The sequence below is a fragment of the Phocoena sinus genome, chromosome 4 (genome assembly GCF_008692025.1).
Source record: "Phocoena sinus isolate mPhoSin1 chromosome 4, mPhoSin1.pri, whole genome shotgun sequence".
In the NCBI taxonomy this organism is placed as follows: Eukaryota; Metazoa; Chordata; class Mammalia; order Artiodactyla; family Phocoenidae; genus Phocoena; species Phocoena sinus.
The window spans coordinates 145,703,394-145,724,969 of record NC_045766.1 but is presented as its reverse complement, the minus strand read 5'-3'; the positions used below and the strand labels follow the sequence as shown (position 1 = coordinate 145,724,969).

At 49.0% G+C, this 21,576-nt stretch overlaps 1 protein-coding gene across 2 annotated transcripts in view; it reads left to right on the top strand.

Annotated features, from left to right (window-relative positions):
• MCM3AP (minichromosome maintenance complex component 3 associated protein) overlaps positions 1-18,698 on the top strand; it is a 43,772-nt gene extending 25,074 nt beyond the window's left edge. For both annotated transcript variants that reach the window (XM_032630313.1, XM_032630314.1), the window contains 12 exons: positions 1,131-1,328; positions 3,120-3,188; positions 3,273-3,407; positions 5,211-5,361; positions 9,920-10,178; positions 10,397-10,494; positions 11,326-11,716; positions 12,828-13,085; positions 13,563-13,692; positions 15,473-15,679; positions 16,957-17,107; positions 18,387-18,698. In XM_032630313.1, the coding sequence (XP_032486204.1) occupies positions 1,131-1,328; positions 3,120-3,188; positions 3,273-3,407; positions 5,211-5,361; positions 9,920-10,178; positions 10,397-10,494; positions 11,326-11,716; positions 12,828-13,085; positions 13,563-13,692; positions 15,473-15,679; positions 16,957-17,107; positions 18,387-18,545 (2,206 nt within the window). In that variant the 3' untranslated portion in view covers positions 18,546-18,698. The remainder of the gene's footprint in view (positions 1-1,130; positions 1,329-3,119; positions 3,189-3,272; positions 3,408-5,210; positions 5,362-9,919; positions 10,179-10,396; positions 10,495-11,325; positions 11,717-12,827; positions 13,086-13,562; positions 13,693-15,472; positions 15,680-16,956; positions 17,108-18,386) is intronic.
• Positions 18,699-21,576: the final 2,878 nt, after the last annotated feature.

Below are 21,576 nucleotides of genomic sequence, written 5' to 3'. Positions count from 1 at the left end.
ACAAACATAAGCCCAGCATAGTGGTTACCTTTGGGAATGAGAGGGTGTGTGACTGAGCAGGGCCCGTGGGGATCAGCTGCTGGTCTTGGCCACCCATTCTCCACTGCATGGAAGGATGTGGGTGTTTGATTTATCATTAATCTTTAAAATGGGTGTACATGTGTTACATATGTTATATAATGATTCATTTCATAATAACGTTTAAAGAAAGTAATAGTGTACTTGACAGTTGCAGCCGTGTAAAAGGGGATTCAGTGAGAAATGAGTCTCCATCCCACGAGGACCTCTGACCTTTGTGTGGTGGTTGGCAGAGGTGGGAGCACGTTCCCTACTCTGTGCCAAACTTTTCTTGACTCTCTGTGACATAGGGCGGAGACCTGACTGCAGCAGCACGGTGGCCTCTCCCCGTTGCCGTCAGTGCACTGAGGTGGCGTTGCCAGAGCACGTGGTAGATGACCTGCCTGGTCCCACTGGTAGACTTTCACATGGCTTTCTCTCTCTAGCTGTGACAAAGAGTGCTGCAGTGGCATCCTTGCGCAGACATTTCACACAGGTGCACACAGGTCTGGAGAGAAAATCCTGTCGGTGGTGTCTGCTGGGTCAAAGGGTGTATGGATCTGTGTTTGTATCCAGATTGGCAAGTTGGCCTCCAGAGATTGTTCACTCTTTTTTTTTTAATTAATTAATTTATTTGGTTGCACCAGATCTTAGTTGTGGCATGCGGGCTCCTTAGTTGCGGCTCGCAGGCTCCTTAGTTGCCGCTCACTGGCTCCTTAGTTGCGGCATGGGCAAACTCTTAGTCGCGGCACGCATGTGGAATCTAGTTTCCTGACCAGGGATCGAGCCCAGCCCCCTGCATTGGGAGCGCAGAGTCTTACCACTGCACCACCAGGGAAGTCCCTCGGCATTCACTCTTAAGTTCAGTAGTTTCATTGCCCACCACTCATTCATTATCATGCGTCCCCCATACCTTGAGTTTCAGTTCTGATCCATTTCTTAGCTTGAGAACTGTTGCTGAAAAAGACCTAAACGTACTGGCAGAAAATGTTTCCCATGTTAATGCTGGAGATGTTTTTGCCTTGTCCCCATGGCAAAAACACCCAGTGATGATACTTTGGTCTCTCCTCTAGGTGGAGGGAAGGTGTCGCAGCCCGGAAGAAACTGAGGCGCCAGATGCGGGCCTTCCCTGCGGCGCCCTGCTGTATGGACATGAATGACCGGCTGAGGGCACTGGTGCCCAGTGCAGAGTGCCCCATTGCAGAGGAGAACCTGGCCAAGGGCCTCCTGGATCTGGGCCACGCGGGGAGAGTGGGCATCTCCTGCACCAGGTCAGCAGCCCGGGGCCTCCTAAGTGCCTCCTGCCCCAACTGGCTTCATCGAGGGTGTGGATTAACGCGTCTGTTTGCAGGGAAGATGGGTGGAGTCAGAGGAGGTGAAGGCGGACGCAGGATTGCGTTTTCGGAGTGAGAGTTGCTCTACCTGCTGTGATTTCACCTGCCTTTTCCCCTTAAAACACTCCTGGTCCTGCCAATCGAATTTTCCCTGGAATTACCTGTTTCCTCCTTGCCTTCCTAGCTTAAGGACACATCGTGTCCATTCTCAGTGGTGGAGCCAGAGGTCCGTGTTGGCCTCACCCCCACCCCCACCGCGACCCCTCTGCTACCCTGGGTCTGCGGTGGCAGCATTTTAGCGACTCCCCCTCCTGCCATCAGGTCTCTTCTCTTACAGGCTCCCTCCCTGTGTCCCCTCGCATGGCCCTCCCTGCCGCTCCTCCTGGCCACCCCGCATGTACCCGGCTCCCTGCCCAGGTCCTGGCTTCAGCTGCCCAATCCTGGCCATGCAGGGCTCGGCCTCTCTCTTCAGACCAGGCCGCCGTCGCCTCTGGAGAGGAGCCTCCCAGTGGGGGACTAGGAAGATGACACAGAGGCCCAGTGGCAGCCCACCCTGCTGGGGTCTCGAGGCACATCTTGTCCTCGCCTGGGCTATCACCAGCTCCACGCCTCTAGCAAACTTTGTGTAGCTGCCCACGTCCCCGGGTCCTGTGCCTGCGTCGGCGAGCAGGGTGGTGATGGTGCTGGCCTGTCTCTGATGTGCTGTGCGTGTCGGGGCCTTCAGCCTTGGCCCGCTGCCTCCTGGAGTCCTGGCTGTGTCACCTGTGTCAGGACGGCCCTCTCTCTGTCCCCTCCCCCTCCCTCCAGCACAGCCGCGCTGGCCCCTCTTCTTCCCCTCTGCCTCCTCCCCTGGTAGTCTTTTTCCATCCTACACGCTGACAGCTCGCTACGTGCATCTCCAGCCGAGGCCTCTTCCCCGCGTCCCCAGTTCAACATCGGAACCTAGTCTCCGCCTGGCCTGCTGCCCTCGGTGCCTCCTCTGGCTCACAGGATGCCAGCCTGTCCTCCCTGGGCTGGGTCACACCTGGACTCAGATCCACCATCCCGCGGCTCTACCCTCACCACCTCCCCCACCAGCCCCTTTCACGTAGCCACCTGGCCCGTCTGCTGGCTTCCGCCCTTGACCCCTGCACCCTGGTGTCCTCACCACCACATCAGAGTCAGGTCGCCTCACGTCCCTGTCGACGTCCCCGGGCTGCTCTCTGAGTTCCTTCACAGTGGCCCCCACCCTGCCCTCTGGCTGCCCCCGCTGCTCTCCCTGTTCTCATTCTGTGTACCTGCCAGGCCCACTCCTGACTTGGTCTGGCCTGTCTCCCAGAACTCACATGCTGGCGCCCCTATTTCCTTCAGTCTTTGCTCCCATATCACCTCTGGCCACCCTGTGTACGTCCACAGCCTGCCCACCGCGCCTGTCACGCCGCCCACTAACAGAGGCCCTTCTCTCCCTACAAGGCGTGCGTTCTAGCGGGGCAGAATTTTTGTCTGTTTACTGCTGACCTGCCATGACTGGAACACGGTAGATAACTGCTTGATATTATGGAATGAACAAGTCCTCTGACTAAACTGTGTCTCTATCGGCAAAGGTTTCTTGGTCTCCTAAGTATTCCCCACTGGGAGACACTCACTAACCAATTACTTTGCACTCAGAACATCACTAAGCGCTTATCAGGTTCCTCGGTGGGTGCCGAGTGGGCCTCACGTAGGCTCTGTGTGGTTCTTCCTTCGCAGGTTAAGGTGTCTCAGAAACAAGGTGGCGCACCAGATGAAGGTTCAGCACTTCTACCAGCAGCTGCTGAGGTTGGTCACCCCCCGCCCGCCGTGTCTGCTGCTGCTGCCGGGGGCTCGTGTGGTGGCTCACCTGTGGTGCTCTGTCCCTTCCAGTGACGCGGCATGGGCACCCCTGGACCTGCCATCCCTCGTGGCTGAGCACCTCCCGGGGGGGCAGGAGCGCGTGTTTTGGAAGCTGGTGCTGGTGTTGCCTGACGGAGAAGAGCATTCCCCAGGGAGTCCTGGCAGGTCAGGCAGGTCTCCCCCTGTGGGGCTAGATGCTCAGCAAGCGGCCGGGAGGCGGGGTGACTTCTCCAGAGCATCTGGCAGCTGAGTGCTGCACACGGGGGTGGCCGGGTGTCAGCCAGTGTGCTCCTCTCCTCCTGGGGGCCCTGACGCCTGCTTTCATTTTGATGCTCAGCTTTGCAGGCTGTTTCGTTTGTTATTTGAAGTTGACGCTTTAGATTATTCACATTTTTATTTTGTATCGTTGGCAACAGTCTTTGTCCAAAAACATTTCAGACTTGATTGTGACTTAAAGCTATGCTGAGGTATGCCTGCTTCATTTTAGACTCTTGGGGAAGACAGTTTAGTTTGTTTGCTATAGTTCCATTTTTTCCTTAGGTAAAAAACTTCTGGCATTTTTAAAAAGAGATCGAAAAAGTTGACATGCCATTGTTTCTTGTAACCAAGTTGCTTCCAGAAACCATACTTGAGCGGTACGCGGGCCTCTCACTGTGGTGGCCCCTCCCGTTGCGGAGCACAGGCTCCAGACGCGCAGGCTCAGCGGCCATGGCTCACGGGCCCAGCCGCTCCGCGGCAAGTGGAATCTTCCCGGACTGGGGCACGAACCCGTGTCCCCTGCATCAGCAGGCGGACTCTCAACCACTGCGCCACCAGGGAAGCCCCAGATAACATACTTTTAAAGCAACTACGGAACATGTTACTTTTCTTTTTTAGATGTAATTCACATATCATAAATTTCTCCCATTTAAAGTGTACATTTCACTGGTTCTAGTATATTCACAGAGTTGTATAACCATCACAACTATCTAATCGCAGAACACTTTTTCACCTAAAAAAAAATCCATGCCCGTGATCAGTCCATCCCTTCTTACCTGCAGCCCCTGGCAACGACTAATCTGTTTTCTGTCTCTATTCATTTGCCTATTCTGGACATTTCATACAAATAGAACCCGAAAACACGTAGTCTTCTATGCCCGGCATCTTTCACTTGGCATAATGTTTTCTAGGTTCACTCACGTTGTAGCATATATTAGTCCTTAATTTTGTGGCCGAATGATATTTGATTGCGTGAATATATCACATTTTATTTCTCTGTTCACCAGTTGATGGGCATTTGTGGTGTTTCCACTTTTTGATTATTATGATAACGCTTCTGTGAACATTGACGTGTAAGTGTTTGTGTGGAGATATGTTTTGCAGTTCTTTTGGTTATATACCTAGGAGTGGAATTGCTGGGTTGTATGGTAAACTCTAAGGACCTTTTCTGTTGCTCAGAATCTTTTCTTAGTGCTTCAAAATCATAAATCATGGGGCTTCCCTGGTGGCGCAGTGGTTGAGAATCTGCCTGCCAATGCAGGGGACACGGGTTCGAGCCCTGGTCTGGGAAGGTCCCACATGCCGCGGAGCATCTGGGCCCGTGAGCCATAATTACTGAGCCTGCGCGTCTGGAGCCTGTACTCTGCAACAACAGAGGCCGCGATAGTGAGAGGCCCGCGCACCGCGATGAAGAGTGGCCCCCGCTTGCCACAACTAGCGAAAGCCCACGCACAGAAACGAAGACCCAACACAGCCATAAATAAATAAATAAATAAATAATCTTAGATCACATTAGAATGAGTGTCCTCTCAAATATATAACCCAGTAGAGTTCCTAACTCCATTTAAAAAATCACAGCCTGTTTATTAGTTCAGATCACCTTTATAGTAAGATTTGGTGTATGTGTATTTACATCTGTGTAATATTTCTCTTTGTAGTTCACATTTAGGATTAGACTCTCCTTCAAGTGTTATTTTCTTTTATTCACAGAATTCTAGCAGATTGGTTAAAAGTCAAGTTCATAGGAGATGATGGCTCAGTGGATGACACACACCGTGATGGTGGGATTCAGACACTCACTCTCTTTCACACTCTGAGCAGCAAAGGGAATCAGACAGTTTCTGTCAGTGTGTGCGTCAAGGTGAGTGACCGTCACTTAGTGTATTTACTTCTGGGATTTTCTCATTTGCGCTCACTCCCAGATGTGATTGGAGCCATATAACTTCCCTGAAGTGGCCCTGAAACAATGTGGGAGGCTCAGAAGCAAGTGTCCTCTCTGTTCCTCCTTGCATCTTGACGACATCCCATGCACACCCCCTTGGTGTGAGAGACCAGGCTAGATTCTCGGGAGTGCAGTGAGTCTTAACTCTCTTGGGTCACAGACCTCTCTTTGAGAACTTGGTGAAAACCCAGAACAATCCTGAAAAGTCCATATGTTCACCTATAATTCAGAAGCCCTGAATTCCACGGACCTCTGGTAACTAACCCAAGAGGGATGAGACAGAGCATTACAAAAAAATGCAGTGGCTGTTGCATCTCATATGGTCTGTCAGCTGCTGAAATCTTTGTTAGATAGCTTCCTGATATATCAGGTCTTACCAAAAGACTAATGTTTTTTAATCCTATGCAGTTTTCACTTAGGTTCAGTAGTGGGCATTTCAGGTTTTGGTTTTTGTTTTACATTAAAGTTGTCCTCAGTTTTTGATTATAAGTTCTAATTTTCTTTCCTTTCGTTTCCTTTCCCTTCCTGCCTTCCTTCCTGTCTCTTTCTCTCCCTCCCTCTCTTTCTTTCTCTCTCTCTCTCTCTCTCTCTCTTTCTTCCTCTCTTTCTCTTGGCTGCGTTGGGTCTTCGTTGCTGCACATGGGCTTTCTCTGGTTGCGGCGAGCGGGGTCTACTCTTCGTTGCAGTGCATGGGCTTCTCATTGCAGTGGCTTCTCTTGTTACGGAGCACAGGCTCGAGGTGCGCAGACTTCAGTAGTTGTGGCACGTGGGCTCAGTAGTTGTGGCTCGTGGGCTCTAGAGCCCAGGCTCAGTAGTTGTGGCACACGGGCTTAGTTGCTCCACAGCATGTGGGATCTTCCCAGACCAGGGATCGAACCCATGTCCCCTGCATTGGCAGGCAGATTCTTAACCATTGCGCCACCAGGGAAGTCCCTAATTTTTGTTCTTTATAGGTATTTGTGCAATACTGAGCTTAATTGGTTCCCTGAGAGATACTTGTTTAATGAGAACCTGTTTCCTCATTAGATTCAGACCTGCATAAATGAATTTGAGGTTTTACTGTGTGTGTTCAGAAGTAAAACCAGATGTATATTTTATTTACTTAGAAAATAGCAGTGCAGGGCAGGAAGTGTGGGCTTCAATGTTGAGCAGACCTGGTGTTGGTAGCTGCTGCTGTGGCCAGCTGTCCGACCTGGGCCTGGTGCCTCCCATAGTGTGGCGATCACGACCGGCGGCACGCTCAGAGCGGGGCCCAGTGAAAGCGGCCCTGCCCACCATGTCCTGACCCGAAGTCTCCACGCCTGACCTCTGCTTTTCCTGACAGGCACGTTCATGGCACACCCGGACATCTGCATGCGGCACTGTAGGGCACGTTCCTCCTGTCCTTGGAACTGCTTCAAACTGTAGTTTGACTCTAGAATTTTTGTTTGTTTCTTTCCATTTTAATACTATTTATTGTATTTCTTAAACGTGAAAGTAATACATATATAAAACTAAAAACATAAGGAAATACAGAGGAAGTATAAAGATTATAAGAGCCATCTAAGCTCTCACCATTCAGAGGCAACAGAAACATCCTGGGGCGTGTTCTTCCCTTTTTCCTATGATGACAAAGTCAGACTTCACCTACTGGACAATTAGTGTGTTCTTGCCTTTATTCTTAAAATTTTAAGTCAAAATAATACTTGCGTGTAGTTAAAAACTCAGATAGCACCACATGATGTATGATGAGAAATCGCAGCCCCTGCCCCTTCTTCTAGCTCCTTTCCCCGAGGCTTGACTTCTGTCCTGTTTCCATATCATGTCCTTACACTGCCATTTCTCTTATTTATCCACTTTAGATGTTCTCTGCCGACTTTGCATTAAAATATGTGTATTAGTTATCTATTGCTACATAGCAGGTTACCTCCAGATGTGGCAGCTTTGGGAATTCCCTCGCGGTCCAGTGGTTAGGATTCTGCGTTTCCACTGCAGGGTGCCTGGGTTCGACCCCTGGTTTGGGAACTAAGACCCCGCATGCTGTGCGGCACGGCCAAAAAAAGCAAAAACCAAAAAACATCCAAACGTGGCAGCTTTAAATAACAAACGTTCGTTACTCACAGTTTCTGTGGGGCAGAAGTCCAGGTGGGGCTTAGATGGGCCCTCTGGCTCAGGGTTCCTCACCAGGTGTAAGTCAAGATGTAGGCCAGGGCTCTGGTCTCCTCGGAAAGCCCACGCTCGTGGTTGTTGGCAGGATTCACTTGCCTGCAGGCCACGCCACGTGGGCTTCTATGAGGCAGCTCACAACAGGGCATCAGCTGGCTCCCATCAGCTGAGCAAGCTGGCGTAATCTCTTTGTAGCCTAATCTTAGAGGTGGCACCCCATTATGTTTGTCTGATACCGTTAGAAGCGTGTCACTGGGCCAAGCTCACACTCAGGGCAGGTGACGGTGCACGGACATCAGCTCGAGGAGGTAGCATCGTGGGGGCCATCCTGGGGCTGCACACCCCACTGTGGGAGGCGTGAACTCTTAATACCCCAGCTCCTCTCAGCCTCCCCACCTTCCAGGTGGCTACATCGTTACTTTATATTATCTCAGCAAGCGGGGCCACGTGGGTGCGTGTGTTGTGTGTGCGCGCGCGTGCTGTGTGACGGCTATTTGCCCCAGAACCGGCAAGTGTTCTGTGACATTTGTTTATTTTTTTGCAAGTAGTAGTCGTCCCATTATCTTACTTAAGTAGTTTTATCTTCATCTTTCGTTCATATTACCCAGATGTGCCGGCACATGGGCTGTGCATGTCTCAATAGAGTTTCCTAAGTGTTCTGTCACTTCACCTTGTCCCTCCCTCTGAGAAGGTGCCACCCTCCTGCTCCCCTTGAGGCGGATAACATGTCCCACGCTGTGGCTTCAGCCGGGCCCTCCAGACCGAGAGCTCGGTCCCGCTCTCCCACCCCTAGCTCTGGCCCTCGTGGCCGGGCGCCGCCTGTGGGTCAGTGCTCTTACTCATGATGTGGTTTTGCCAGGGAGGGAGAAGCCAAAACACATAGCCTGGGGCCACACAGCTGCTCCGCGGCGCCACTGCGCACAGGGACCCTTGAGGGCCAAGTGAGTTACACAGACGGAGCGCAGTCCGACGCATCAGGCCCTTACGCGGTGCTGCCATTGGCGGCAGCAGCAGCAGCGCGTTTCCTTGGTTTAGTCTCTTGTTGGATGGAGCACGTTTTCCACTTTCTTCCAAAGGAAGAATGCGTGGGAGGAGAATTTTTGGCATTCTTGCCTGTCTGAAAATGTATTTACTCTCACATTTGCTTCATAGTTTAGCTAAGTTTGTAGAATTATGGATTGAAAGTTATTTTCCTTCTAGTTTGCTCCACTGTCACCTGCCATTCAGCTTTGCTGTTGAGATGTCTGAAACTGTTCTGTTCCTTTCTCTGTGGCCCACTTTGTTTCTCTTTGGAAGCCTGCACTCTGTCCCTGGGGCCCTGGTGCTGACTTCCTTCCCTCATGGTTTGGGCCTGGTGGGTCCTTGTGGGCTGGAGACTGACGTTTTTGCATCTTGATGACATCCGCTTTCCTTCTCATTGATTCTCTTCTCTCTTGAACTCCTATTAGACTGATGTTGGCCTCATCAGTTGAGCGTCTGAGCCTCTTAATCCTTTCTATCCCATTTTCTCTTGTTTTTAAATACTGTTTTCTGGGAGATTTCCTTGACTTTGTATTCCAAATGTTCTATTGAGTTTTTAATAATATATATATATTATTGATTTCCTTTTTCTTGTCCTTATTTGACTTTTTCATATCATCTTATGACTGTTTCCAGAGGCATCCTCAGAGGAAATTAGGATTTTTGCATAAGTTTTCTATGTGCCATGCGGTATCTGTTTCCTTTGGGTTTCTTTCTTTCTTTTTTTTTTTTTTTAATTTTTAAAAATTTTTGGCTGCGTGGGGTCTTTGTTGCTGCACACAGTCTATCTCTATTTGCAGCGAGCGGGGGCTACTCTTCATTGCAGTGTGCAGGCTTCTCATTGCGGTGGCTTCTTGTTGCGGAGCACAGGTTCTGGGTGTGTGGGCTTCAGTAGTTATGGCACGTGGGCTCAGTAGTTGTGGCTCGCGGGCTCTAGAGCACAGGCTCAGTAGTTGTGGTGCACGGGCTTAGTTGCTCCACGGCATGTGGGATCTTCCTGGAGCAGCAATCCAACCCGTGTCCGCTGCCCTGGCAGGCAGATTCTTAACCACCAGGGAAGCCACCGGGGAAGTCCCGGCCTACTCGTTTTTCACAAGCCTGTTTGAGGTAACTGTTAAGATTAAATTGCTCCAACACAAGTCTAGCCAGAGGCTGCATTACCTGTGACTAATTTCCGTACTAATTCTCGGCCTCACGGCGGGAGGCTGACCTGGCGTGAGGTGAGCATCTGGCTCTGCTCACTCTGGGACCGAAGCTCACTGTTGATTTGTCCCCTGGTGCACCCATCTTGATGGCCTGGGTGCTGTTCCAGGTGGCCCACGGTGCTCTTAGCGACTGTGCCCTCGATGCTGTGGAGACACAGAAGGAGCTCCTGGGAGCCAGCGGGCTTATGCTGCTGCTTCCCCCCAAAGTGAAGAGCGAGGACGTGGCGGAGGAGGACGTGTACTGGCTGTCGGCGTTGCTGCAGATCAAGCAGCTCCTGCAGGCCAAGCCCTTCCAGCCTGCGCTTCCGCTGGTGGTTCTTGTGTCCAACCCAGGAGGGGACGCCGTGGAGAAGGAAGTGGAAGCTGGTGTGTGAAGGCAGTTCCATTTATGAGCTGGCATGTTAAATAAGTGGGTAGAGCCGGGGGTATAAGAAAGTGCTGGCAGTGTGGTGTCTGGAGTCATGTGACAGCAGCTGCTGCAGTGACTGGGGGCAGGGCTGGGCGGGGTCGGAGCAGTGAGATGCCTTTGCTGGCCTGCAGACCTCTACCAGGAGACAGGTGACCTACGTCTGTTTGTCTTAAAGGTCTGATGCTACAGGATTTGATTTCAGCCAAGCTGATTTCAGATTATACCGTTATTGAGATCCCTGATTCCATTAGTGATTTACAAGGCACGACTAAGGTAAGGTTTTATCATTTTTAAAGGTCCGACAAGATATTTTCAGTTTTTTCCCTTTCACTCTATCTTGAATTTAGTGTATGTTACTGCTTGCATCTTTAATTTTATGTTTTGACAGGAAACTTTCTAAAAATGTAAGCAGAAATCAAAATAAAAGATAAAATTTGCCCACAGTTCTGCTATTGGCAATAAATTAAATTGTTTGTGTAAATTTTTTTAGAGGTTTTGTTGTTATGGATTTAAAATATGACAATTCATGTCTTGTATCTCACGGTCAGATGTATAATTATTTTTGTAAGTGGTTGTCCTTGGAATATGAAGAAATAATGTTATCAGAAGTTTCCTTAAAAAAAGGAAGTCTGTGCTGACAATTACATTTAGGCAGAGAAGTGCCAGGAATTAAAATAAAAGTAATAACTACAGGAGGAAAGATAACTACAGGATGTGAAAGCATCCAGGCATGTAGTGAAGCTGTTAGCCCTTCTAAGAACGGGAAGACGTGGCTTCCTTTTCTGTGTGAGGTGAAGAGGATGTGTAGGGCTGGTTTCCCCTGGGCCTCCAGCCCTTCCGGGGCGGTCCTTCAGGCCACGCTCCTCGGGGGCGAGGGGCACGGGAGCCCTTCTCGGGGTCCCTGCTGTGTGGGTCTCCAGGGCCCTGGGAGACCAAACTGAACTGCAGTGGAAGCTTCTGCTCCCCTTCCTGGTGTGGTTGAGAGGCTGCTGCTCCGGTGGCACCTGCTGTGGCAGCTGTGGGCGGGGCGCCTTCAGGAATCTCTTCCTGAAAAGCAGTGTGAATTGTTGAACCAGATCTCTCCCCACTGTCTTTCCTTCTCAGGTTTCGCAGGCTGTGCAGTGGCTGGTCTCGCACTGCCCCTGTGCCCTTGACCTTTGTTGCCAGACCCTCATTCAGTACGTGGAAGACGGGGTTAGCCGGGAGTTTAGCGGCCGGTTTTTCCACGACAGAAGAGAGCGGAGGCTAGGCGGCCTGGCCCCGCAGGAGCCAGGTGCCATCATCGAACTGTTCAACAGCGTGCTGAGCTTCCTGGCCTCTGTAGTGTCCTCCGAGCAGCTCTGTGACCTGTCCTGGCCTGTCGCTGAGTTTGCCGAGGCAGGGGGCAGCCGGCTGCTTCCTCACCTTCACTGGAACACCCCGGAGCACCTGGCCTGGCTGAGGCAGGCTGTCCTTGGCTTCCAGCTCCCACAGATGGACCTTCCGCCCCCGGGAGGTGCGTGCTCGCGCTGAGGGGTCCTGGCTGGGAAGCAGTGTGCTGCGGCCGAGTTCCCCGCCTCCTTCGCGCTGTAGAGACTCCCTGGCCGGTGTCGGGCACCAGCGTGAGGTGGCCCTTCTCCACCGGGCACCCCGGCCCCACGCTGCGCCCGTCCACACTTGCCTTTGGATTCAGGAGTCAGGACGAGCTGGGGTTCTGTGGAGTTAGCCCTGTTGGCCCTTCACCACCATCTGAGCGGTCTGTGGGTATCTGTTCAGTCTCGGGAGGAAGGTGTCAGGAAGAGTGCTGCACCCAAGGCCTGGGACTCCTCAGTTAACAGCAGGTCCCATCCTGCCTGTGCCATGGCATTTGGGACCAAAAGGCATGGGGACTGTGCAGTCCTGTCCCCACGCTGCTGGCTCTGCTGGGGCCACGGCACTCAGTGCTGCTTTAACACCAGTGTTCCTTCTTTGTCCAAGAAGCTCGTTCTGTGGCTCCGGCTGTGCCCGAGTGAGGCTTTTGGGCTGTTCTCACGTAGACTTTATGGGTCCCTGTGCTGTGAGGAGGCTGCCCCTTCCCTTGCTGATGCTGTTAGGAGGGAACAAGGCTGTTTGTGCTCACGTGGCGCAGCACATGGCCTTAGCAGGGCCGTTCTGCTTTAGGCCATTGGAACAGAGGCCTCAGGCTTCATTCTGAATTTTGAGGTGCGCTCTCCAGTAGGTCTAACAGACGTCTGCTACTGAAGGAACCCAATGGGGAATACACTGCACTGCGCAAATCCTCTGCCGCGAGCTAGGCTGGGGCTCCCCGAGAGAAGCCCGTGCCTCTGGGACCAGACGTCCCTGAGTGCTTGGTCAGATACGGGTTCCTGCATGCACCTGCAGGCCTGTGCAGTCAGAGCCTCTAGGATGGATCCTTTGTTGTGAAGTTTGACCTGGGTGGCTGCATCCCTTACCTGGACGTGGGGAGGGAGATGTTCTTTCCTTAACAGCTGTGGTTCTGTTGTATTCAGAGTTGAAGGCAGACTTCTCGGCTACGGAGTTGCCTTTTCCTAGGAAAATACAGAGTGAAGAACATGGCATGTAGATTTGCACCACGGTCTGTGACTCATGTGGCGCTTTCTCTCCAGCCCCCTGGCTCCCCGTGTGCTCCATGGTTGTCCAGTATGCCTCCCAGATCCCCAGCTCTCTCCAGACGCAGCCTGTCCTGCAGTCCCAGGTGGAGAGCCTGCTCCGCGGCACACACCGCAGGTGGAAGAGCGGGAGCCCCTCCCCAGGCCGGGGGGCGCGGCCCTCAGTTGCTGAGATCCCGTGGGATGACATCATCGCCTTGTGCATCAACCACAGGCTGAGGGACTGGACACCCCCCAGGCTTCCCGTCACACCAGGTAGTTAGTGCTTGGTGCCGTGGGCCGGCTCCTCAGGAGACTTTCCTGGTCCAGTTTCAGCAAAGGAAGATGTTTACTTGATGGTTGTTTCCTTCCTGCGGGTCCCCACCCTTCCTCTCCTTAGGGCTACCTCTCCAAGCCAGTGACCTCCAGGTGACTTATAAACATTGGGAAGAGCTGAGAAGGTTCCAGGAGAGCCTGCATTCATCTCCCTGAAATGGGCCCCCAAGGCTGGCTTTAGAGAGACATCTCTGAGTAGTCACACTGGCCATGCAGGTCTGGACGTGAGCCTCTCTGGACCTTGAATGACCCATGGAAGCTTGGAGCATATGTAGCTCAAGCATGGGAGTCACATAATTGTGTGACTTTAATCGGAAGGGCTAGTCCTTAAGTCAGTGAATTTAAGCAGACATCAAGTGGTCACCTGTTGCTCTTTTGATATTCTTTTCTCTTCTTATTTTTGTATCGTTTTCTCAGAGGCACTGACTAAAGATGGTCAGATATGTGTGTATTTTTTTAAAAACCATCTGAAAAACTACGACGTTCCTTTGTCGTGGGAACAAGCCAGAATGCAGACGCAGAAGGAGCTACAGTTGAGTCAGAGCCGGTGAGATCTGTGTTCAGTGTGCGTTTCTGTCATCCCACAACCAAGAGAGTGAACTGCATTCTCTAACAGAGTATACAGCAGAAATTCACATCCTATACATGAAATCCAGCCCATTGTGGGGAGATTCCGACAGATGCTGGAGGAACAGATCATTCCCATGTAGTAGAAACTGTTGTAGAGCAGGGGGAAGCAAGCATCGCATTTCATTTATTGGACAAACCTGACCCTGAAGTCGTAACATAACCAGGAGAGTGCAGACAAAAGAAAGCTGTTGTCTGATCTCACTTACAAACCTGGTTCAAAAATACTAAGTAAGATGTTAGCACTTGCAGTTTTGCAGTACGTAAAAAACTCACAGGCTCGCTTTATACCATGCTCTACAATATCAACAGCAGTACACAACTATTTGTGTAATTTGCTGCCATAACAGAAAAATAAGCGGTCATTTCACTAGGTGTTGAAAAGTTTTCCTTAAAATTTATACCCATTCCTTCTCCCTCTCCAAGAAAACAATTTATACCCGTTCTGATAAAATTTCCTACGAAACTTGGGTAGAACAGTTCTTTAGCTTGATAGGGCTGTCTGCCATAAAACTCCTAACAAACCCCATGCTTCTCGGTAAAACATCAGAAACACTGAAGTGAGAGCCAGCCTTGAGCTGCCCTGACATCACTGCTGTCCACTGTTGTCCTGGAGACCCTGCCCGGTTTAGGGCGTAAATACCAAGAGAGGAGGACCAATTATTTCCAGACAGTAAAACTGTCCGTTCAGGATCACCGACAGTCATACCCTTAGAACTGTTCGGCATTCAGCAAGGTGACCAGACAGACCAACCTACAATGCACAGAAATTCTCATCCACAGCAGTAACAAATCTAGAACATATGGACACCAACTGACCAGGAGAGGCGCCAAACCCCTGTGAAGGGGATTCTCAGAGCCCTGAAGGTGCAAAGAAAACCTTGAATAAATGAGGGGCAGGCTAGGCTTTGCTGACTGGAGGATGCAACGCTATAAAGATGTCAGTTCTCAAACTATAAAGTCAGGGCATTTCTAATCAAAAGCCCAAAAGGATGTTTCCGCCTGGTCTTGACAAGTTAATTCTAGAATTCATCAGGATGAGAAAATGTGTAGCAATTGCTGAGAAAATGTTGAATAAGAATAACAAGGAAGGTCTGCTCAGCTTGATCTCAAAACATATAATAAAGTTGCAGCAGACAAATGGGTCGGGATAGAAAGTGCAAGAGCAGGACCACAGGTGGTAAAAGCGCCGCGCGCCAAACGCGGGCCATGAGTGCGGAGAGGACAGACTTCGGCCTCTGTTTAGAAAAAGCATTAGACCCTCATCTCCCGCTGCTGTAAACATTACTTCCAGGGGAATTCCCTGGCGGTCCAGTGGTTAGGACTCAGCGCTTTCACTGCCCAGGGCGCGGGTTCAATCCCTAGTCGGGGAACTAGGATCCCACAGGCCTCGCATCACAGCAAAAAAAAAAAAAAAAAAAAAAATCCAGATGGATTTAGGAGCTACATGAAAAATAAGAACCTTGCCAGTATTAGGGAAAAACAGAGACTGCTGATGACCCTGGAATGGGAAGCAAAACTCAGAGTAGAGACGCTTCGGGAGCCTTGCTGCCCAGGAGAGGGGAAGCTGCTGCAAGGCAGAGGCTGCCCTTCCTCTGCGCCTGTGCCTGACCCCAAAGCACCCCACTCTACCTGATGCCAGAGGAGCCCTTTCTCCCTCTCCTTCCTGACCGTAAGCATTTCAAAACGTGTACTTACAGTCTGGGGATAAGATCTTTTCATCCTTCTGCAAACAAGCTTCGCACTCCGTTTCTTCACGGGCACCGCAAAGGGAAGAGAGGTGTGGAGCGCGGCCGAGAGGGGCGGATTCCCGGCACCGACGACCTGATGCACAGAGCCTCTGCCCAGGAGCTCCTGGCCCAGTGTCTGTCCAGCAGCCTGCTGCTGGAGAAGGAGGAGAGCAAGAGGTGAAGCCCGTTTCCGGGGTTCGTTTTGTCCTTTAGGCCGCTTCATGCTGGGTTAGCAAGGATCCCAGAGACGAGACTGTTTAAAAAAGAAGGCAGGTCAGACGTGTGAAGGATAAGCTCTTTGAGGACAGAGGCAGTGCCCTCGATAGTGTGCCTTCGACTTTTATTATTTGAAATCGGTTTCGTTGATTGTTTATCACTGAAAGTCCCGAGTCTCCTAGTGGGGAGTGAGTGTAGCTGGCTAACTAAGCCTCTGTGGCACGTGGCTGGCACGCTCTGCCCGTCTGGCCAGCCTGGGCGTTGGGGCATTCCCATACTGCGGCTATGCAGGAGCTGGATGGAGCAGGGCTTCCCTCTGCCTCTCCCACCACCTGTGTTCATGGTTTTACTGAGGAAGAAGAGACGGCAAGAAGGGAGTTTCCACTGTCGTCCTCATGCCTCCCTCTGCCCTGTCCTCTCCAGCAGCCTCCGTGTCCAGCCAGTAGGCAAGGTCAGCCCCTCCCCTTGGCCCACCTTGTGCTCACTTCTGGCCTCTGCTCACATCTACTCAGTGAGGACCTCCTTACCCATCTCACCAGTCCTCCCTGTCTCCATGTCTCTGCCTTGTCTTTCTCGTCTTCAGACGTCTCCTTTGTCTGTCTCACCTCACTAGAATGTCAGCTGCCTCCAGCTGGGCCTTGTCTGTTCTGTCTCAGTGCTGTGTCGCTGGTACCCAGAATGATGCCTAGCATTTATTTGGTGGAGGCTTGATAAATATGTGTTGGGAGAGTGAATGAATGTGTCATGATTTCTAAAAGTAGATTTTCCTAGGTCTGTATCATTTAAGCAGTTTGGACCAGATTATATTTCTTTAAAAAACAAGTATATGGAGTGGACAGCTCTGGAGTATGTTAGGTGTCAGTGCGATGTTATTTTGGGTTAATTTTAAACTAAAGCAGCAATCCATACATTTTGGATAATCCAAAGAGATCCAAATTAATTATAGACACATAATAGCAAAATAAGCCAGAGAGGATAAACCAAGTGAGAGAAGTACAAGTAATGTTAAAAACCAGTTGTTTTGGATAAATGCCACCTTTTTCATTAAATATAAATCAGTTTTATAAGTTAAAGAGAAGATACTAAATTTTTTTAAACAGTGCTTTTCTGCTTCTTAGTTGATGTCATAACTTAGTTCCACCCTTAGTAAAAAGCAGAGCTTTAAAAGATTTAAAGCGTATATAGGAGAAAAGTGAGTGACAGTTAAATTTTTGCTTCCTAATGCTCAAATGTTTCAGGTTTGAAGATCAACTTCAGCAGTGGTTGTCAGAGGACTCGGGAGCATGTACAGATTCAACTTCCCTTCCACTCTACCTTCCTCAGACTCTGGTGTCTCTGCCTCAGACTGTCGAACCTGTGATGAAAACATCTACAACTACTAGCCTTCAGGTGAGAAGAGAGTACATTTGGCATTTATATTCGACTTAACAACTGAGAGAATGACTGGGAAAAAAGTAATGTCTCGAGTCATCGTATGATGTCATGATGACCAATAAATTATTAGCTTAAATTAGATCTTTTCTTAAACTTAATCTGTCAGTATTATAGTGGCCCAACTAATTCCGAGTTTCTGCTTATGAAATGAATGAAGAATGGAATTGAAACATGCTTAAGAACTGAACAAAACCCATAACCATGTTATGCTGACATGCAGTAAAGTTTGGAGGAGAACAACAAAGGTGACAACAGTGGTTCGGTTTATGGAGCACAGACTGTCCAAGCTTTGGCATCACCCGGACCTCCCTTCTGGTATTAATTTTCCGTGAGGAAAATTAATGAATGAGGAGGGTATGCGCGCAGAAGTCAAGGGCCTCACCCAAGAGTGTTCAGCTGGTCAGTGGCAAAGCTGCTTTTTAAAGCCAGACCCAGCTGGCTCCGAAGCTCAAGGTCTTTCTACTTCACCATTCTTCCTTCAGTGATAAAAGAAACAAAAGCAGAGTTTATATGTATAATGCTGGACAGGCAAAATGTATGCTCCTGGATTGGCTTTTAGGAAGCCCTTCAATTGCGGAGAAAAACAAATTAAGGTGACATACTATTTCCAATTATTAGTTTGGCAGATACCTTAAAAATATTTGTACCCTTTGACTTAACAATTCTGCCCTAAAGAAATTACTGATGACAAAAGTTAATGTACTTGTTCACTGTAGCATTAATTATAGTACATGAGAGTGGAAACTAAACATCCAAAGATGAGAGTCTGGTTCAGCAATTACAATACATATGATGGCATAGTTCGTAGCTCTTGACAACGATGTCTTATAAAAACGACTAGAAGTTGTTCATGGTAGAATCAGAAGTGGAGGGACTTCCCTGGTAGTCCAGTGGTTAAGACTGTGCGCTTCCAATGCAGGGGGTTTGGGGTTTGATCCCTGGTAGGGGAACTAAGATCCCACATGCCATGCGGCATGGGCAGAAAAGGAAAATTTTAAATATAAATAAAGAATCAGAAGAGGAAACATTCCATGGCAGATGATGGCAACTGTATGTGTATGTGCTGGAAGGGGCTGGAAGGATGTGTGGTAGATGCCAAGAGAGGGGTTTGTTGAGCCTAGCAGGCCCCAGAAGAGGTTTCTAACGTGAGTCAGATCCAATGCCTTTAAAGAAAATATATCTTGGCTTGTGGGTATCCCAAAGCTATTTTTGGTTTCTTTTTTTGTTCAAATAGAATGACAGGACAGGGGAGCAACTGCAGATGTCAGAGGCAACAGGCACGTCTGTGACCGAACGGCTGAAGCGCCTAGAAAGGCTGATCCGGAGTTCAAGGGCAGAGGACGTTGCCTCTGAGCTCCATCTCTCTGCACTACTGGACATGGTGGACATTTGAGCTGCTGGACCTGAGAGAGGGTCTAGAAGATGTTCTTTTAACTCAAAATAATGTTATTCTCAGATGCTTGATGCATGTTGGAATGTGATTATTAATCATGCAAATAAACCACTGGAATATCTAATGAGGTCTTCCTCAGTTTTCAGAATGAAAGGTTGTTTTCTCCTGTGTAATGTCTTTGATACTCTTACCTGTTTTCATGATCTCTTCTGACTGTTGTGCACCAACACATGCTCTTACATTTCAGTGCGTAACGGTGGTCATTCATTGTCCTAGCAACAGTTGCAGTCCCTGATGTGCCAAACCAGTAGTGCAGGGATGAATAAGGTGCAGGGACCCTGCCCACCCGGCCTGCCCTGCTCACACCTCAGAGAGCCAACAGGTGTACTGAGCCAACTGCATATGTACATAGCTCTCCGAGGCATGGGGCATGTGCCTGCATTGGAAGCAGGGGGAGACAAGGGGACTGGGCAGAGGACAGAGCAGAATTCTTGGAGAGGAGTGCAGTGGTATACCCAAGAGGATGTGATGAAAACCTGGAGGTGCCAGTTTGGTAGTACTGCCAAGTGAGGGGATAGGCCAGACCGCCGAGACCCTTGCTGCTTTACTGTGAGTGCTATGGGAATCAGCTATTGGAGGATATTAGGCAGAGAAGTGATTTGGTCACATTTTGTTTCAAAAACTGCATATGGGGAACAACAGTGAGACAAGCAATGGATCTCGAAAGGAGGACGCTGCAGCTGTCCAGGCGAACGAAGACGGGTATAATCCTGAGGCTGCCAGCAGTTGGTGTGGAGAGAAGGGATACATTTGAGCCATAGACAGAAAGAGGCATTAACAGACTTGATGCGGAGTATGACCGTCAGTCTTAAATTGGCACTCAGCATCTCCCTACCATATCCCACATCCCCTGGAGTCTCTGAGGGAACTATTTCATCTCTTCTTGTTCTCTTCAAATCTACAACATTCCTAGATGATGACCTGCTGCTTATTTCATTGAGAAAAAAGAAGCAATAGGAACAGAACTTGCTCATCCTAGCACCACCAAATCTACCAGCCAAACCCTGCATCCGCCAGAACGAACACTCATCAACTCTTAGGGATTTCTTCAGTGATTAACTTCATGTTCATCAGTAAAGACTTAAGTAATGCTATTTCTTAATCTCGATTTTAGACATCTGTTGATTTCCTACAATAGAAAATGAGTTCGCTCTCATACTGTCCTCTCTGCAACGTGTATCACCCACACGTGCATACTACATTTCCTCTCCCACTAGTCTCCCCAAACGATCTAAGATGTTAGCTGAAATCTGCATTCAGAGTTCAGTATGACTATATTAATACCGTTTGCTGTCGAGCCCTGTATTGGTTTATGATTACATTTCCTTTAGGGACAACTTTCAGTTGTACCTGGAGTCAACTGTCTTGCTTTTTCATTTGCTTGGTTTTCTGTGTTCCTAGCACTACTTCACCCAAACCTCTCCTCGCTAAGTGTGAAGCTCCTCCCAACACTCAGGTGCCTCAGGTAATATGCTAGCTCCATTTTCTTCTGGAAATGAACTGCGGGGAAATCCCCCGTCTGTGCCACCTTGGACGTCTCCTGGATTCTGAGTCGTATACCTTCCTCTTCTGTGGTCTGCTTTCTCATTTTGATGGAGCTCATCTTTTAGAGCCTTCTGAGCTTGCATGTCTAAAAGATCTTTATTTCTACCCTTATGTTAGAGTCATCATTTGAATGGAAGTAGAATTTTACATTGGAAATTATTCCTCTGCATTTTTGTTTGTTTTTTGTTACTGGGAGTTTTTTTTTAAGATCATCTCTATCCCTGGTGGTCTCAAATTTCTCAACAACATGCTTGACGTATTGGTTTGCCTCTAACGTGATGCGGAATTTATTGTGCTCGGCATGTTGTAGTGCTTTTTTCCAGTAGTTTTTGCTATGTAACAAACTACCCCAACCATAGCTTAAATTTGGGAAGGACAGGCTGGGAAGCTTTCTCTTGGGATCTCTCATGCAGTTGCAGTCAGGTATTGAATGCAGGTATTGGGACTGTGGTTATCTGAAGTCTTGACATCTGAGACAGCTCACTTACATAGCGGGCAGGTGATGTTGCACTGTTGGCTAGGGGCTCTGCTGGGGCTTTCGACCTGAGTAGCTATACGTGACCTCATCATGTGGCTTGGCTTCCTCACAGCAAGGTGGCCTCAGATAGGACTTCTCACATGGCATCTCAGGGCTCCAAGTGCAAGTGCCCCAGTGAGCGAAATGCAAGCCCAGCTTTGGAATCTGTGCAGGATCACTTCCACTTCATTGTATTGGTTACAAGCATCTGGTTATAGATTCAAGGGACGGGACAAAGGTCCTATTTCTCAGTGGGGATGAGTGGTAAGACCACATTGTAAAAGAGCATGTGAGATGGGAGATTTTGCAGGCATCTTTAGAAAATATTCTCCCATGCTTTTTCAATCCAGAAAACTTTCCCCAATTCTGGGAATTTTTGGAAATTATTTAATACAATTTTCTCCTCCACGGTTTCCCTTTGGAACTCCTAATACTCAGATGTTTGACCACCTGTATTGATGCTCCAATTTTCTTTTCAATTTTTGTATATCTTTATCTTTTTATTCTACTATTCTAAAATTTCTCTATCTCCCTGTTCTAGTGATTTTAAAACTGCTACCATATTGTGAACCACTATATTGTACACCTGTAACATATAAAATAGCACATCAACTATACTTCAATAAAAAAAGTTTAAAAAATGTTAAACTGCTGCCATATTTTTAACTTCTGAGAGTTTTTCTTAATGTTTCTTATTAGAGACGACTCCTATTAATTCATTCATTTATTCAGTATATACTTTTGGAATGTTTACCATATGCCAGGCATTATTCCAGGTGCTGGGGATATAGCAACAAATGAAACAAATTTCAGCCCTCACAGAGCTTATATTTTAGTGGGGGAGATAGACAATAAACAAGATAATTATGCAAAACATTTGGTATGCTAACTGGTGATAAGCACAGAAAA